Source organism: Diadema antillarum, unplaced genomic scaffold, assembly GCF_040938485.1.
Source record: "Diadema antillarum isolate AM-2024a unplaced genomic scaffold, OU_Dant_1.0 seq00001041_RagTag, whole genome shotgun sequence".
Classification (NCBI taxonomy): domain Eukaryota; kingdom Metazoa; phylum Echinodermata; class Echinoidea; order Diadematoida; family Diadematidae; genus Diadema; species Diadema antillarum.
In genome coordinates, this window is record NW_027271872.1 from 234,882 (window position 1) to 253,405 (window position 18,524).

Below are 18,524 nucleotides of genomic sequence, written 5' to 3' on the forward strand. Positions count from 1 at the left end.
ATTAAAAGCTATTCCAAGTATTTTTCTGCCTATATACTTTCTATAATACTTGATTGATTTATTAGCACCGTTAAAATATTTCATCTGCACTGCTACCAAGTCTTCCTACTTATACATTTTATATAAAGTAGGCCTATAATACTTCCATGTGTAGGCTACATGGGGCCGACTAACTTTCTTGATATACTTACTCACTTACTTACTTACTAACTTACTAACTTACTTACTTACTTACTTACTTACTTACTTACTTACTGAAGTTACTTACTTACTTACTTATTACTTACCGGTACTTATCTACTAGCTTACTTACTTACCGGTTCTACTAGCTTACTTACTCAGAAATGTCGGACTGAACCATGAGCCTCCAGGGTCGGGCTATCCCGCAGTCGATTTGTCCAGCCACTTCATTAGACACCCATATTTGCGTGCACTGAGGTACATTTGTTGTTGTTGTTATTATTTTGGTTTGAATTTACATTTCTTAGGATTACATTTGCAAGGATTAAGCTAGCCTTGATTCACTGTCAAGTATAAATATATAAGTTTTATGACTTAAATTTTCACCACACATACATTCCTCGGGAAATGAGTCGTGGGAAGCCGAAAGAAGCTGATTAAAACAAAATGTAAACAACCTGTAAACACGTGGTACATTTCATGTGCAAACAGCTAGGGGAAAACTTTTTGCCCAGAAGGAATTTCGTTAGCAGAAAAAAAGAAAACAACCAAATACATCACAAACAACCAAGCACCAAATTTCAGTACCATCTGTGGGATCATTCCGAAACCGACTAACGGTTGATTATGTGCAGTGGCTAGTTGTTTTCTTCAAATTTTCTATGTGCTTGTAACTATCTGTAAATATTATAATGTAAATAGCACAGTCTGCAAGAATCTTCAACCGTATTGAAGGAGGCAGACTAAATCAGAAGAAGAAGAAGAAGAAGAAGAAGAAGAAGAAGAAGAAGAAGAAGCACATCTACAAACAATAAAAATAAGAACGAAAAGAATCTACAGCCATGTCACAATATTCATTGCAGGATACGGGCAGGCAAAACAAGTTAGTGAATAACTGAAAATTTTATGTTAACAGAATAAGACTGAGTTATTATTGAAATATCGATAAAAAGATGTGATTTTCTCTTTCGTTTTTACGTATTATCTGATCGTTTCCATCTGACTTTTACTTGACCGTCTGGCGTCTATTACTTTTATGTTCTCATTGTTTGTTTATCAGCATTTCGTATATTTTGAACGGATATAAAGATAAAATATCATATTTTACAATTATCCATTGACGCCAGTCTTGCCATAGTCGCAATCACAAGATAAATTACTTGATTTTACTAGAAGTTTTAGACAGCGTAGCACTCGGAAAGGAAGATGAGGATAATCTGTCTTTATGAGGAAAAAACATCGTAATATTATCAAAACACTATGAAGTATGGTCGAATTTTCATAGATAATTTGAGAGAAATACTTTAGGTGTGCTTCATAGACTAGTTATAATGATGACGTCATGCTCACCAGAGGGGTAAAAGAGTGCATCGGACGCGCTAGCGCGCCACGGTTTACGGAGCATTGCATAGCTTTGTGTGTGAATCCCGAATAGATTCGATGATGATCACGCAATAGTTTATTTACAGTCACCTGATGAGTATAGTAGCTAGCTGTGTATGTGAATCTGCTCGTCAAAAGTTAGTAAGACCAGTTTTGATCTGAGTTTGCACGTCGGAAGTCGAAACAATCTCCTAAAGAGTGACGTGAGTATAAATGATTGCGAGGAAACTGGCATGTGTTCAGCTGATCAGCGGTAGATGTTGTTAGACGACAGACAGACATCTAACATCAGAGACAAGAGCATGAAGAGTATTCATCCGATACGATAGGCGCTATACTAACTTAGTATAGCTATAGCCTATTACAGGCCCTAACGTTTAATACAATGATGTTGCTCTGTTCGTGTGTGCATGCATCTTTACGTTGCGTTCAACATGTATCTAACTCTCATAATCAATAATCTCAGTACAGTAGTTGTACCGGTACACTTTCGGGTTTCTGTGCATAAATGTATGTTCTAGGCTCGTCAGATTAAAAGTGGAATACGTCAGCGAGTTTCTAGACCAAATTTTAATCAGGATCTGGAATCCTCTGTGTGAATGCAACAGCCAACAGGCAACACGGTCTTGTTGGATGATGAAATGAATTACTAATTAAAGGGGCCCTGAAATCCAAATCAAATGCATATGTTGATTTGTGTTGATTTATGATACCCTCATCATCACTTTTGCGGTGAAACGAATATCTAACGTTAGAAACATTCCATAGATTTTTAACGATTTTTTCTTCTATTTTTCTTCAGATTACTTGGGAACGCCCACAAAAAATCCTTCCAAACCAATATTCCTCAGATGACCTCATCTGTCGATCATTGCTAAAGTACTGAAATGTTTAACAAAAGACATTGGAATGCAACTTCCCCTCGACTTGGCATAACTTGCATGTTTCTGTGTAGACAGAAAGATCCGTCTGTCCGGAGGACTCTTTTGTATTTTGCCATTAACGCTGTCCTCCGTAGACACGGAGGGGATCCGTGAAGCCAGACGCAGTCTCCGCGGAACATTCCCCGACGGACAGATACAGACCGATCTTTCGGTCAAGTTTCTGTGATATTATGTGACTAACAAAAGACATGGCGAGGGAACATGCAAGTTACTATGCTGAGTGGGATGGATGCTGGAGTTGTGTTCTTTTTTCTTTCTTTTCCATGTTCCATGATGAGTCCCATCTTAAAGGACAAGTTCACCTTCATAAACATAAGGATTGAGAGAATGTAGCAATATTAGTAGATCACATCATTGAAAGTTTGAGGAAAATCAGACAATCCATTCAAAAGTTATGAATTTTTGAAGTTTTTGTGCAGTAACCGCTGGATGAGAAGACTACTGCAGTGTATGAATAACTTAGATGTCACATGCGTACAACAATATAAGGAAAATATAAAGAGAATTTCACAAAATGCCATCTTTTGAAAAAAGTACACATTCCCCTGACTCGTTACCGACAAATGTTATGGGTAATATTATTCCCCCTACCTTTAGAAAGAGGCAAGTCAAGAGCTCTTTTATTATGCGAAAAAAGTGAAAATATGTTGAATTTTCTTTTACATTTTCTTTGTACTGTTGTACGCATATGACTCACAAGCTGCAGTAGTCTCCTCATCCAGCGGTTCCAACACAAAAATTTTAAAAATTCATAACTTTTGCATCGATTGTCCAGTTTTCCTCAAACTTTCACTGATGTGTTCTACTAATATTGTTGCATTCTCTCAATCCTTATGTTTATGAAGGTGAACTTGTCCTTTAAAGTGTACCAGTTGGTTATTTTTATGATGATCATTCCTCTTTCCTACAACTTTTTGTTTAAAATCCAGCTCTGCAGCTTTCTATTTTTGTTTTTCATTTTAGATTTTGCAAGTATCGGGACAATCTGGTCACTATGGCAACAAGTGCGGATGCAGCGAGTCAGAATGTCATCAAAGCTGGATGGCTGCAGAGAGAAAGTATGTCTTCTTTTTTTTTTTCAGGGATGACTTTTTTTCCCCCCATAAGAACAATAGAAACTTGCTTTCAGTTGAGGCCACCATCTGAGAGCACTGAATTGGACAGAACATTGGAAGAATTTAAAGGCATAATTTACCATTTGCAGATGAAACAAAAACCCAGCATTTGTGCTTCCATATAGTCCTAAAATGTGAGTTAGGGATAGAAACAACCAATGTAAAAATTTGAATCAGTATAATCATTGTCAAGAATTGTTAAATATACAAAATGTGAATAGAACATAAAGTAGTTGTAATAAAAATGTTTCTGGACTATTAAAACCGTCTACAGTTATGGATTGATAAGAAAAATAGTGATATCTCCTTATATTTTAGGTTATATTTGAAAATTTTTATATGGTAGGATGTTTTGTGATACAACTGACCTACACATATGCATCAAAGGTGATATCTTGAACATTTTTAAATCACTGCTCCCAAAGGTAAACAGGATCCTTAACATAACATTTGAATGGTTTTGATAGTGAACACAATGTTTTGAATGCCAAAGCATCTTATGGTATGACTACCAGCTTGGTAAAGATTTGTCTCTTTTGCACTTAGCATTTTAGGATTACTCCACATTTTCTGTATGTACACAATCTGACAAAAATGTTTTATGTGTGTGTGTGTGTGCGCGCACAGGAAGATAATTTGTTCTCTCTGCTGGAAGATATAAGAAAGGCTTTTACCGTTTGTTAGTATAATATGTTGACAAAATTATCGTGGAAATATTTCTATCTGAGATGAATAAACCAAAACTGAAAAACTAGAATGAATATTTAACACCTGCTGGGCACTAAACCAGTTGATATTTAGACAGCCGTTTGATTCTCAAACTTTCTGCAATTTTTAGGCAACCATTTTATATAATTTTTTCAAACCCATTTTCACCATGGGAGTCACTTCCTTGTAGATAAAAGTGTAGCAAATTACATTTGCTGCGAACAAGCGGTTCCTGTACAGTTTACCTCACATAAAGATGCTAACTTTCCATCAAATTGAAAACTTGGCTAATTTAAGTCCGGACTGTAGTCTAAATTAGTCATCGACTTACAACAAAGTCAGATATCATGAAAGAAACAAGGGTTTTATTCTTACACAAAGCTGACCATGCCTTATTGTTCTATGTGCACTACTTGTATGTGCAATGTTCTTTTCAAGTTTTACCCAGTCTCCTTTGTTCTCAACTTCAAGCCCAAAAATTTGTAGACACTCGGAAGATGCATCATATAAAATGCTTTGTAGAAATGGAAGTGTTTTATAAATGTGATTCCTTTACGGCAGGTGACATCCTGAAAAAATGGAAGAGCTCATACTGTGTGCTCAGGACCAACGGTCTGTTTTCCATTTACACCAACGAAAGACTGATGGAGGCACATGGCCACATCAACCTTCCAAGAGAGTGCTTCGTTCTTAAGGTGAGGATCGTAATCTAGAAACTCAATAAAGATTCCACTAGCCCGTCCTTCCAAGAAATCCCTTATATCAGCAATGGGCACTGCTTAAAGGACAAGTCCACCTTCATGTATCGTATGTGGATTGAGTGAATGCAGCAATATTAGTAGAACACATCAGTGAAAGTTTGGGGAAAATCGGACAATCCGTTCAAAAGTTATGAATTTTTAAAGTTTCTGCAGTGTCACTGCTGGATGAGAAGACTACTACAGTGTATGATGTCACATGCATACAACGATTTAAGGAAAATACAGTCAAACCTGTCTATAGCGGCCACCCAAGGGATACGGAAAAAGTAGCCATTATAGACAGATGGCCACTATAGACAGGTAATCCAACTTTGTGTGCATTGCCTACATGTACATGTATCATCGTTGTATACATATACATGTACATGTGTAATATCCTCAGTAGAGTCTGAAGTGAGACTATTCTACATGCCACGATTTATGTACGACACCACCTTGTAAAGAGCCAAAGTAAAGGTTCATGAAAATGTACTTCCTGGACTGAAGCTGCGAGTTATTTGTGTCGCGTGCTCAAGGAAAGGATGTGAAAACATGTATGTGTGTACGTATGCACATGTGTGTATCATGCATAGAACAATGCCGGTGTTTATGAAATTGTTGCACAGTACATGTAGCATGTGCACAGTCATGAAGAAAGCTTAACACTAGTGCATTATTGTGACTGAATAAGTGATGAATGCAACAGTGGCGATCACTGAACGTTGCCCAGAAATGACTGGCACGGCTAAAAAGCAGAAAAACACCCTGAATTATCGGCTCGGCTACGGCTCCATCGGGTTTTTGGCCGCTATAGACAGGTTAAAATCTACCGCGGGAAACAAAATTTGTGGCCGCTGGCCGCGTTAGACAGGTGGCCGCTATACACAGGGTCTTTAACATGGCTTTTCTCTCGGGGGGGATTTTTCAGTGGCCGCTATAGAGAGGTGGCCGCTAAGGCAGGTTTGACTGTATAAAGAGAATTTCATAAAATTTAACTTTTGAAAAAAGTACACATATCCTCGACTCGTTACTGTAGTATGTTAAGGGTAATATCATTCCCCCTTGCCTTCTGAAAGAGGGAAGTCAAGTGTTCTTTTATCTTGCGAGAAAAGTGAAAATATCTTGAATTTTGTTTATATTTTCTTTATATTGTTGTACACATGTGACATCACAAGCTGTAGTAGTCTTCTCATCCAGCAGTGACTAAGCAGAAACTTCAAAAATTCATAGCTTTTAAACGGATTGTCCAATTTTCCTCAAACTCTCACTGGTGTGTTCTGTTAATATTGCTGCATGAAATTCACTCAATCCACATGTCTATGAAGGTGGACTTGTCCTTTAAAGGCACACAGAGGGGGGATTTGGTGGCATAAAGCTAGTTAACAAGTGTGCATCCATGTTCTGGACAACTGAATTAAACTGATTCGTACAGTAATTGTATAAAAAATGATTGAAAAAATGTTACGATCAGTTCGTCCTGTGCTACAACTGTTTCACCATACTTAAATGCTTCTGCATACAGCAAATCATGAACGTTTATCAAACCTCTACGAAAGAGAGCACATGCAATACCTGCCCATAATCTACTCTGATTGACCACTGACTTGCCATACATCATCAATATTCGTAAAGAAGATGGCTGCGATCATTACGCTATCCAACAGCGGCCTCTTGAATCCCAGGTCTGTGTGCCCTTTTTATTGTGTATCCAGATTGAAAAATCTGAGTTACGTACATGGCCCTTTATGCTACCAGAGTACTTAATATTGTGGAAATATGTGTATTCATATAAAAGGTACACATCACGGTTGAATGTTAGTGATTCGTACTTTATAAACCCATTGAGGACGGGCTGATTTTGCTACAACACGCATTTTCCATAGACACTTGCTCGAGTGAGCTCGTCCTCTACGGGTTAATAGAACAGTGTAAAATGTGTGTGATCAGATTTGCTGTGTTTGATAATTCCTGTAGAAATTAGTGCTGGAATAAACCATTCAATTAGCATTTTATTGCCAGGGTGATATGTGTTTGTTTATAACACTTGTAACAGCATTATTTTCAAGACCTACATATATTTGTGCTGGAGTGTTGTTTCATACATTTGAACATCATACAGTTTGGTTAAGTGAAGTTCTACATGTTTTAGAAATTGAGCCACCACAGTGTTAAATAGTGTCTTTAATGTCAATTTGTTTTTTAAACAGCCATGCAGTCCAAGTAGACAACAGACTATCAAATTTAAAAATTAAAAGAAGAACTTGCCCAAACTCCAAACGGAATGTATGCTGGATTAGTGTAGAGCCTACATCATGTTGCTCTTGCCATTTGTGTAAGGATGTGATCATATTTCATGCTCTTCGTTGAGCTGTAGCATCATATAGTCTGTATACACGTATGTTCAATCCATTGATACCAGTCACCATTGTTTTCCTCAAAATCGCCTTCAGATCGGTCGCGATGTGCAGGGTGTGGCCGCACCCTTCGGTCGAATTGGCGCCCTCATCGAGATCCGCACCAGCCAGGCAGCCTACATCTTCTGCGCCGACACGGACGACGACGCCCAGACGTGGAAGCTGGTGATGGACGATGTCATCAGGAGTCACGTAAGTCGCAAATTTTGAATCTGCTTTAATTTTTCAGTATGCTAAGCCTTCAGCTGGGAAACAGTAACTTCTCGAGTAGTAGCTCAAATTTTATGCCAGTGCATGCTCAGTACTAAGCCATTGCGAAGTTCTGGGAGAATTTTGCTTCAAGAAATTTTCATGTAGTCATCATCAGATTGGCAATGCTGAATTTCACTGTGCAACTTACATTGGAGAAAAATTTCATGGAATTTGAATTGAAATTGAATTGAATGACATTCCTGAAATCTGTACAATATGTATGATTGGTTACCAAACAGAGTAGCTTTTTCCTCATTCATGGCAAACACTCTGTATAGAAATTGACATGTAATGCATGAAATTATATTACCCTTATTTACAGACGTATGGGTAATGAAATAAGCAAAACTGTGCAATGCCATGATATACACTGTGTATAATGTTTGATGAAATTGCTGAAAATTGATGGAATTGTAAAGCAATTCCTCACAGAGAATAGATACAATCAGATCAGATTAAAAAAAAAAAAAAGCCATCGGCTCCAATTACGGAAAATATCATGCCATGAAAATGTCTTGCTTGACAGTTAGTTGTGTTCGAGAGATGTTCAGGGAGAATTATGAATTTGCATAATTTCGTTCAAGAAGTGAACATTTTCGTAATGGCTTTATTTTCTCTAAACTTCACTCAATATTCATATGTATAAAGATATTTGCTTTCTATCTAGTTCTCTCTCTCTCTCCTCTCTTTCTCTCTTTCTTTAAGAGATGAATTTTCCTTTTTTTCCATTTCATTTATTTTATACTTGTCCCACCCACTTTTTCCAGAGAGCTCCGCCCCCTGCTCCTGCCGTTATGAACGCCGCACCCCCAGCTTACGTTCAGGCTCCCCCCGTGGTTCCACCCGTCGTGTATGCCAGCCCGCCCCCTGTCTACCAGGCTGCGGCACCTGTCACCTTGGTGACGCCCGGGACCACCTCGCGGGTCACGTCCACCACGTACTACCAAGATGGCCGCACGGTGACCGTCAGGCAGGGCCCAACGGCCAGCTACCCTGTCCAGCAGACAATGTACGCCTACCCGGGACAAACTATCCTCAACCCTGGGGGCACTACCACCTTCACAACTTACCCATCCACTCAGAGTGAGTCTATTTTTGTGATTTTATTACCTCCGCCAGGGAAGGAGGAGGTTAAGTGATCATCAGCATTGGTTTTTCTGTTTGCAAAATAACTCAAAAAGTAGGGATGAAAATGAAACTTGCATAAAAAGTCGATATTAACACCATGAACACCTCATTCAAGTTTGGTTGTGATCCGGGAATTTTTATGGATTTTGAAGGATTTTTCATCTTTTTGGCATATAAGGTAAACGAACTTGGGGTTCAAGCTGTGCGTACTGGAGGTTTAAATACGCACACTAAAGTGCGTGCTCTGCTCGGGCAAGGCGCCATGCAATGACGTAAACAAAATGCATGCTTTGGGAAATTGCATGCATGTAAGGGTGGAAATGAGTTGTTGACTTGGCGGCAGTCTGTGCTCTCCGAGTGCTTTTCTATTTTTTTATTGTGTGTATGTGTGGTACTGCAGCACTGCAGCAGTAATTGTGTCTGAATGATGTTTTGAGCAGACCTTCGATATCAGATTGAAACGACCCTGCGCTCGAATCAGCATACTGGTATGCTTTATTTAGTTTCAGTGTACCTTTTTGTCCCCGCCAAACGAGTTCGAGCAGGGGACTATGAAACGGGCTCCGTACGTGTGTGTGTCCGTGTGTCCGTGTGTCCGTGTGTTCGTCCGTGTGTGATCAAAATGTTCAATTTGCTACTTCTCTGTCATTTATGAGCCAATTTTGATTCTGTTTGCTTTATATGATAGCACTACATGGGAGCTTTGAAACTTCTACAAAGAATTTCAGTTGTGACCTTTGACCTTGACCTTTGACCTATATTGTACATTTTGCTTCAAAATGCTACTCCTTCGCCATTTCTAACCCGATTTCGATTCCGTTTGCTTTATGTGATGGCACTAGGTGAGGGCTTCAAAACTTGTACACAGAATTTTGACCTTTGACTTCTTTGACTTTTGACCTTGATTTTTTACCTATATTGTACATTGGCTACAAAATGCTACTCCTTCGCCATTTCTAACCCAATTTTGATTCCGTTTGCTTTATGTGATAGCACTAGGTGAGGGCTTCAAAACTTGTACACAGAATTTTGACCTTTGACTTCTTTGACCTTTGACCTTGATTTTTGACCTATATTGTACATTGGCTACAAAATGCTACTCCTTCGCCATTTCAAACCCGATTTCGATTCCGTTTGCTTTATGTGATGGCACTAGGTGAGGGCTTCAAAACTTGTACACAGAATTTTGACCTTTGACTTCTTTGACCTTGATTTTTTACCTGTATTGTACACTTTGCTACAAAATGCTACTCCTTTGCCATTTCTAACCCGATTTTGATTCCATTTGCTTTATGTGATGGCACTAGGTGAGGGCTTCAAAACTTGTACACAGAATTTTGACTTTTGACTTCTTTGACCTTTGACCTTGATTTTTTACCTATATTGTACATTTTGCTACTAAATGCTACTTCCTGCGGGGACATATATTACGCACCGCGTAATTTCTACTTTTCCTTGTTTTTTTTTTCAAGTGATTCCGTCTTTTCTTTACATCAGAAGTGATTTGTGAAAACTTTGGAGACAGACATGTGTACATGCTTTTCCTGGATTTTCGAGTTCGAAACACATGGCAGCAAAAAAGTTTGAAATTGCAGCTGCCTCTCCTTGGAGGAATTTCAGACTTTAAGCAAACTAAAAAGAGAAATGCAGGCTCACATCACCAACCGTCAACGAAAGGATTGATAATTGTTTCTGATCAAAGTGTAGATGTCATTTAACCTGCTTTATTAAAAGAAAGGAACATCTCTCAGTATAGGCAGCCATAATGTGTGTGTGATTAGAAAGACAGACAGATTGTAGATAGATAGATGTATGCATGTATACATACACTCGCACATACCTACACAATACATTTAAATGTACATATGCATTACCAAATGGAAGAGGCAAAAAGCAGATGGGATGACAAATTGTAAGATACAATTTTGTATAGATGAATAAATGGAAAGGGAGAGATGAAATTGAAAAATACATGTAGATTGATGTATAGATTGAGAATGAGAAAGATTTACTGTAAAACTAGGAATGTTCGCATGCATTTTGATTTCGCAAATTTCAGGAGAGCGAGAGCCAAGATTTGTGAAATTAGAATGTATTCGAAAGTTCTTGTCTACACTATATGCATCGAATGACAGAGGCTCCATGCGAAAATTTCATGTTGTAAAAAAGGGCATGCATGGTTGGCGTCTGTTGATGTGTGAAATCTAAGCTATTAAAGGGATGTTCAAATTGTGAGGAAGATTTGGAGCCAGTGCAATCAGATTTTGTACTTTTATTTCACATCATGCCTACAGAATTTGGGGAAAGTTGTGTTTTTTGTCTTTATGGCAAGAGTTTGTGTGTACCTGGTATAGATTTACTGTATGTGTTGTTATTTTCATGTACAGATATTTTTGCGGATGAGGAGGTCATAGACGTTTTCGTGAGAGGTTGTTTTCGCGAAATGGCGCCAACCTTGAAGTAGATGCGCTAACATCCAAGCGCATTGAGACATCTTCGCTTGTTATTTAATTGGCGATCCAACTGTGATTCACAAAGTTCGTGAAAATTAAAACCCTAGCGAAAATAGCAGCTTATACAGTAACCATGTCCCTGTCACCTTTTAATGTGCACTTTGATTTCTCTGTCGATCTTTCAGCTACCACCCAGGTGTATCGATACAACTAAGACTAAAGATGGTCATCAGTCACTGTGAGGTAAGGTGATATTACAAGGGACAAACTGTACCGTCATATGTGTATATTTTGGCACAAGTGATGAAAAAAAACTTGTTGTTGTTGCATGATGTTGGTTTTGTTGTTGTTGTTGGGGGGGGGGGGGGTTGAGATTGGGGAAGGGGGTCTAGCCTACTAATGTATTCAACTGTTTAGCATACACATGTAATAGAAGATGTTCCTGACAATCACACAGCTGGTATCGCAACATCTAACACACTCCAACTGGATTCCAGTTTAATATTGACAAGGGCTGAGTATGTACATGTGGACGAAAAGCTCGTAACTAGGTTCTTAGAGGAAATGTACATAAATAAAGATATGTTGGTAAATCTGCCTTTGTACATAGAGTATAGAAGTCTGCTGCATCTACAGATTTTAAGCAAGTCCGTCCAGGTATTGATTGTTACACGCTTTCCAGTCTCCTAACTGCTTCATGTGTTGTCATTTTAGTTTTATTTTTGTTTTTTTTTTGTCGTGGCAGATAAACACACCAGGTGAGGTGGACGCATGGGACTAGAGGCGATTATTTGGAATGCAGTCATCTTCTTGGATTCCAATCCTTGTTTTTTTTTTTTTCTCAGTTGTCAGATTGAATGCCATCATGACAACAATGCTTGTATTTTTGCTATACTACAAATAAACATCTCTGTCGGGAATATAAGTAGAACTTCATCATGCTTATATTTTTTAAAAAAATACATATTTTGATATGTTTCCTAGTCCTGTTAGTGGCAGTTAAGAGATTATGAGCTCAGGAGGACAATGCATATTTATAGCCAATAACATATGTATGTACCTTCACCTTTTTTAAAATGCAAAAAGCATTACTGTAAAAGTGAAAATTTTTGTGGGAGTAATTTTTTTGTGCTTAGTCAGGAAAGATGAATTACACATGGTACGTAATTCGGCAGAATCAAGATATGAAATAGTATTACATACAGCAAACAATAAAAAATTGGCATATTTTTATTTTCCTGCTAGTTTCATGTCAGTGATATGCACGAAAATTTCCACTTTTTCCACTGACCTTCAATCTCTCTTGCAGTCCTCTTCTAAGGGAAGATCCAGTAAGATTTATGAGTTAATCTAATCATCCCTACTCCAAACCATTCCCCCATTTATAAAGAAAGAAAAGAAGGAGGGGAAAAAGGGGTGGGGCAGTTAAAAGTCAATTTATACAAGAGACATATCAATTTGGAGGAAAGTCAATGCTCATATTATGTATTATAGCATTGCACCCTGGGGATGTGCTAAATTTGACCTTGATGCGCTGGCATTACCATAAATGAAGTTAGGCCATATTTTTCAGGATACTCCATACATTTTTGCCATTCTCCCACTAAAGAACTCTCATAAAGCTTGCCAACTGAGACTCCTAGATACCATAGGAGACAGCGCTTACATTGTTACATTATCATGCTACATTCCTGCTTTTTATGCGTGGCCTCAAGGAATTTGCCGTTTTTGCCGTTGCTCATGTGAATAGCAGTCATTCTGTCTGTCCGTATCTTGGACAAAATTGAGAAATTTTCTTTGTGTGCAGAGGAATGGGTTTGGCTATTATTTTATATGGGCAATTTAGAATAGGAGTAAATGGATGAATTGATTAAAGTGGTGTAGCAAAACTTTGTCATCGATTCGTTGCTATATTGAGCTGTCATTTCATATATGTTAATGTAAGTTGCACCTGTGTGATTTAATTTCAGACCAATTCCAATTCTTTTCTTATAGTACTACTTATTTTAGAAAGCATAGTGTGTTCTGATCACAAGTATAGGAAGAAATGATACTCATTCATGTGCACCTTATTGTTTGTACTGTAGTCTTTCAAGCAAATAATGTTTGTAAAAACAAAATGCAGTTTTAAAGCTATTTTCTGTATATATTTAAGGGTAACTTTATGATAATTTGATATGCTGGTAATGTGCATTTCCTTTTTTTTTTTTAAGTTGTAATATTTCATGCAGTTTGCTTTGTTGGTGGTGATATTGTAAGTGTTGTGTGATTGTTGCCATTGATGTAAATATTCAACACCAGTTTGAGATATGTTGCTTCATTAAACTCTGTCAGGCACCAGGTAGTTCTTGGTATGCACCTCAATGCTTGTTTTACAGCCTAGCTTTTCACCATCATCAATGACTTTCTAGGAGAGGGTGCATGTTGTCATAGCGCAGCCATTCACTCGTGGGACCAAAATATCTCGGTTGTGTTGCTTTTGTTAATTTTCACAGTCTGCCTTAGTACAGTGCGTAGAGTACCGCAAGAAAACCAGACCTGTCGCAGGTTATATCTCTCATGTTTGATTTTTGCAAGATGTGGTGATATCAGCAATGTAAGGAAGAGGGTTCAGGGGTGAAGTAGTGATTGTGAAATAAAGATGCACAGAAATAATTCTTATGTTTAATGTATTCAATGCAGTGCTTTAGGTATAATGTTTATAAGTCAATGGTAATTCGTAAGTGCTGTGTAAACTGAATACAGCTGTATACCGGTATGCACTATTGGGTATGAAGGTAAAAAGTTGTGTTTGCTTTCAGATACACTTGTATTTAGGACTTTGTGCTTCTCAAGTGATGTTAACAAAAGAACAGTGATATAGATCTTGCATCTCAAAGTGTAGTGCAAATGCTGAATTTTAAAATTTTGATCATTTGTATTATATATTTTTCTATTAAAGCACATGATCATGTGTCCACAGTCGTGCAGGCGATTTTATCTATCTTGCACACGAAAGTCATGTTCACCAAGTAATATTTAATCAGTATGAGATAATGAAACTTTGGTCAGCTGAGTTACTCATGTTCTGTAAGTTCCAACACTGAACAAAATAATGTTATCGGCTCTTCTTTAGATGCATAGAATTCAAGAGTATATTAAGTTATTATCACTTGATTTTGCTTCAGACTTCTCCGATTTATTTGTAACTTAACTGCACTCACTGTATATCTCTGTCATGATCCTGCAACCATTCTAAAAGTGTATAACCCATTTCATACTCATGACAGAAAGATAGCATTTAGACAAAAGTGCTAAATGTACAATTTTCTTTGCAAATGTGAAAGGGGACAACCAGCATGTGTCACCAGAGGGTACTGTGTGAGTACTACGTGATAGTTGTATGCCTGCACAAATTAAGATGGAAGACCGTACTGAAAGCATTCCATGAAGGTACAAAGTGTTTGAAAAGAATTTAGATATTGCCCATACCAAATATAATAATGAATTTGAAAATGAAAGACATCCAAAGAACATGCACGAGGAGTTGCCTTGTACATTGTACATGTACTGGAATTGGTTTGCAGATGCTCTAGATGTGCTGGCACACTTTGGGGCCATTTTTCTTTAAATTTTGGGATTGGAAAAAGAAAGGTGGAACGTTAAAATAAGAACAATTCATGCTTTACGACTCTGCATAAAGGGATTATTTAGCAGTTTGCATGCAAGTGCGTGTAACTTCTACAAATTGATCATTGTAATGCAGTTTGTTTTGGCTGTAAAAAGGAGTGCATCAGTGAACTGTTGGTCTGTTACGCTAGATCAGACGAAGTCATGGTTTCTTTGTTTCTGGAATATAATGTGGCTATTTTACTCAATAACTTAAATGTTTCCGTTTAATTTAACTAGAGAATCTTCATGTTATCTTGATAAATCCTCACTTTGTGTGAAATGCGTAATGTCAAAGGGAAAGGGAGACACCGGTACATGTTATGTTTTAATGTCTTCTGTATTGTAAAGAACCTGTATTTTGCCACTGTGCCATTTGTAAAGACAATGATGTTAGATAGTGTGTATAGGTCTCTGTGTGTCAGTGTGTCTGTGTGTGTGAATGATCATCCACAAACATACGCGCATACACACATACGCCCGCAGAGAGTGAGAGAGAGAGAGAGACAGGCAGCTGATGAAATGTTCTGGAGAGAGAAAGTCATGAGATCTTTTATGCGTAATAAACTTCCAAAAATTTGGAAAGCACTGTTGTTATCTTTTGTCTTCTGTTTCTTTTTTCCTTCCCCAAAGTACATGTGGTGTAATGTAATTAGTTACCAGGTACACATTTCTTATGCAAATTTCACAAGGGTCAAGATTCATGAAAAAAATTTCATGCTGCCAATACGGGGGGTACAGCTGTATATTTTTTTTCAGTAGTGTAGACAACAAATTTTGTGTGCATTTTAATTTTGTGAATCTTGGCTCTCGCAAAATTCGCAAAATTAAAATGCACATGAACATTTTTCGTTTCACAGTACCCTTGTGATTCTGCATAACCACAATTGGGACAGTGATTTTCTTGGTCGCATATACATGCACCGATACCTACAAGTGTTCACACAATACAACCCCCCCCCCCCCCACACACACACACACACACATACAAACTTTGCTTTTTGTTTTATTACTTTTCTAACACATTGTTTATTGACAGTAAGTGACACAGTGACACAGATAATCATAAGTATCAATCATGAAATTTTACAATTCGGAATGAAAAGGAAAGGGATAAAATGTGAAGCACACATATTTCATTGTTCTTTGTTGGCCGTATCAATATCAATATTGATGTTTAATTGATTCTTGTTTTAACCTGCACAAAATACACCATTGCAAAACTTTGCAATAAACTACATACATCGTGTATTACAATACAGACTTGTTTAAGAGTCTACATGACCGTACTGGCGATTAAATGTAGACTAAAAAAAACGAAAAACATCACAATACATGTACTCGCACAAATGGATTGATGAGCGGACAGACAAGTAGATAGGTAGAAAGAGACAGACAGAAGAAGTGAAAGTTGATTTGTTCTGCACATGAACATTCACATAATAGCCTCTGGTCCGAAACTCCCGCATCACATGTCATAAGGGCAACCCATCTGAGACATCTCGGAAAAGGGGACAAAGGGCACAGGTAATACATCTGATCCAATCTTCTGAGCAGACTGTACAGTGGAACCTCAATATAACGAGGTTGGATAATGCGAGATACATGATATAACAAAGTATATCTGCAAATCGTATACCTCTTTGATATATATATTTTTTTACTTTTCATCCCTGATATAACGATATACGTGATATAACAAAATTTAAGTGGTCCCGAGCAGCTAATTATAATGAGGTTCCCCTGTATAACCACAATGACAATGACAGAAGTGATGGATTTGACATGATAGAGTGAATATAACAGAATACACATGATAAGCATCCTGAGGCGAATGTATCTGTATGTTCCCTAAAAATATTTCCTCTGTGGCATTAGTTTTGTATGTTTCAGCAGGAGCCTATACAAATTAATGTACTGTGTAGTTGACAGGCCATACAGGGGAAAATACAAATTGAAACCAAACGACTGAGTGAGGTGTGCACAAGATTTGCACACCTCACTTACAAATGTGTGAATGTATCCATATGTTTCCTCAATATGTTTCAAAAATATGTTTTTGTACGTTTCAGCAGGAGCCTCTACAGTGTAGTTGACAAGGCCATGCGGGGGAAATTGCAAATTGAGACCACAGAACTGTAGGCCTAAGTGAAGTGTGCACATTGCAACCATTGTCACTAAATGGCTGGACAAATGTGACCAGCACTCTATTCCAGCCAAACTGACCACCATCTGATGGTAATTGTGCTCTAGCACTATAGTTAGAGGACGAGAAGATTTTCATTGACATGTCACAAAACCCGCATGGGGATTTGGGAAATTCAAAGTGAATATCCATTTCATGTTCAAATTGCATGTAACATAATGTAACAGTACAGAACAATCAAATGAATAGAACAGTGACAGTTTCACTGAAATCAAACACCAAATCCTTGGGGCCTCATATTTCAACAAAATCGTGATGCATTGGTTTCAGTCCAAAATCAATTCTTCACCGAGTCTACCGGAAGGTAAAGTTTACAAACTTGGTCTGTGTGTGACTGTTTCATGGAATCAAACACAAATTTTCAGGGTCTTATAAATATATATTACAACAAAACAGTGATCTAATATTTGTTTCCGTCAAATATCAATTCTTCGCCGAAACCTGCAGTTGCCAGACTAACGGTATGTAAAGTCCACAATCCTGGTCCGTCTATGAGTAACTTCGCCCATACAGATGTCTATTTACACTTTTTACATAAATATTACACATACAAGAGGTCAAGCAAATTCTAATGACAGGTTAGAAAAGGTTAGAACATGTAGTGCCTTTCTGCATGGGAATATGACTATCTGTAGCTACAAACAGCTTTCAATTCTGAAATTTAATTTTATCACCAAATGGCACAATTAATATAATTCCTGATTGCCATTATTGACAGAAAAATTAACAAAATCAAGCATGCCTTTTCTCCTGCCCCAATTTTTGGGAACACATATTCTTTCTGCCAAGTATTTGCTTCATGAAAAAAAAGAAAAAAAAAAAGGAGGACCATCTCACTATGAAATCCTGATGCACCATGAATAATCTTTCTCATATTTCACACAAACTCATTTATATCTTAACATATTGTGAGTTTCAGACCTTCACTAAAGACTAATTTGTCATTTGATTACCTGTAATCATTTAATTTTCTAACATTGCAATTTAATGCATAAATGTGTACACTACATGAAACATACAAATGTCAATACATGCATGCATCTCAATGTCATGTATCAAGAATCATTTAGGACATCAAAACTAAATGTGCCAGGGACTCAAGACGTAATTAAGCTAGCACTATTCCTCAGGCATGGTTGTAACCACTGAAATACATCAACATGGACATAAACCCCGAGCCTCTGGCCTTCACACTCAACGACACCATGTTCGTGTTCCTTTTCCTGTCTTCTTGCCCTGAAATGAAATGCTGCCAAGTAAAAGCGTCATTGTGCACTACTTTCATCACGATGAGTTCAAGTAAATGTACACATACATCATGTTTGTAATTCTACGCCCCTTCTCTAGGCTGAT

At 37.7% G+C, this 18,524-nt stretch overlaps 1 protein-coding gene and 1 long non-coding RNA gene across 2 annotated transcripts; both read left to right on the forward strand.

Moving 5' to 3' along the window:
• Positions 1 to 1,653: 1,653 nt before the first annotated feature.
• LOC139742973 (pleckstrin homology domain-containing family B member 1-like) lies at positions 1,654 to 9,278 on the forward strand. Its single transcript, XM_071653480.1, has 6 exons — positions 1,654 to 1,766; positions 3,471 to 3,565; positions 4,892 to 5,025; positions 7,521 to 7,676; positions 8,504 to 8,819; positions 9,265 to 9,278. Exons 2-6 carry the CDS (start codon positions 3,502 to 3,504, stop codon positions 9,276 to 9,278), a joined length of 684 nt encoding a protein of 227 aa, XP_071509581.1. The 5' UTR covers positions 1,654 to 1,766; positions 3,471 to 3,501.
• A 2,224-nt stretch (positions 9,279 to 11,502) lies between these two features.
• LOC139742983 (uncharacterized) lies at positions 11,503 to 15,550 on the forward strand. Its single transcript, XR_011711732.1, has 2 exons — positions 11,503 to 11,560; positions 12,063 to 15,550. It is a non-coding gene; the product is annotated as an uncharacterized lncRNA (long non-coding RNA).
• The last annotated feature ends 2,974 nt before the right edge of the window (positions 15,551 to 18,524 follow it).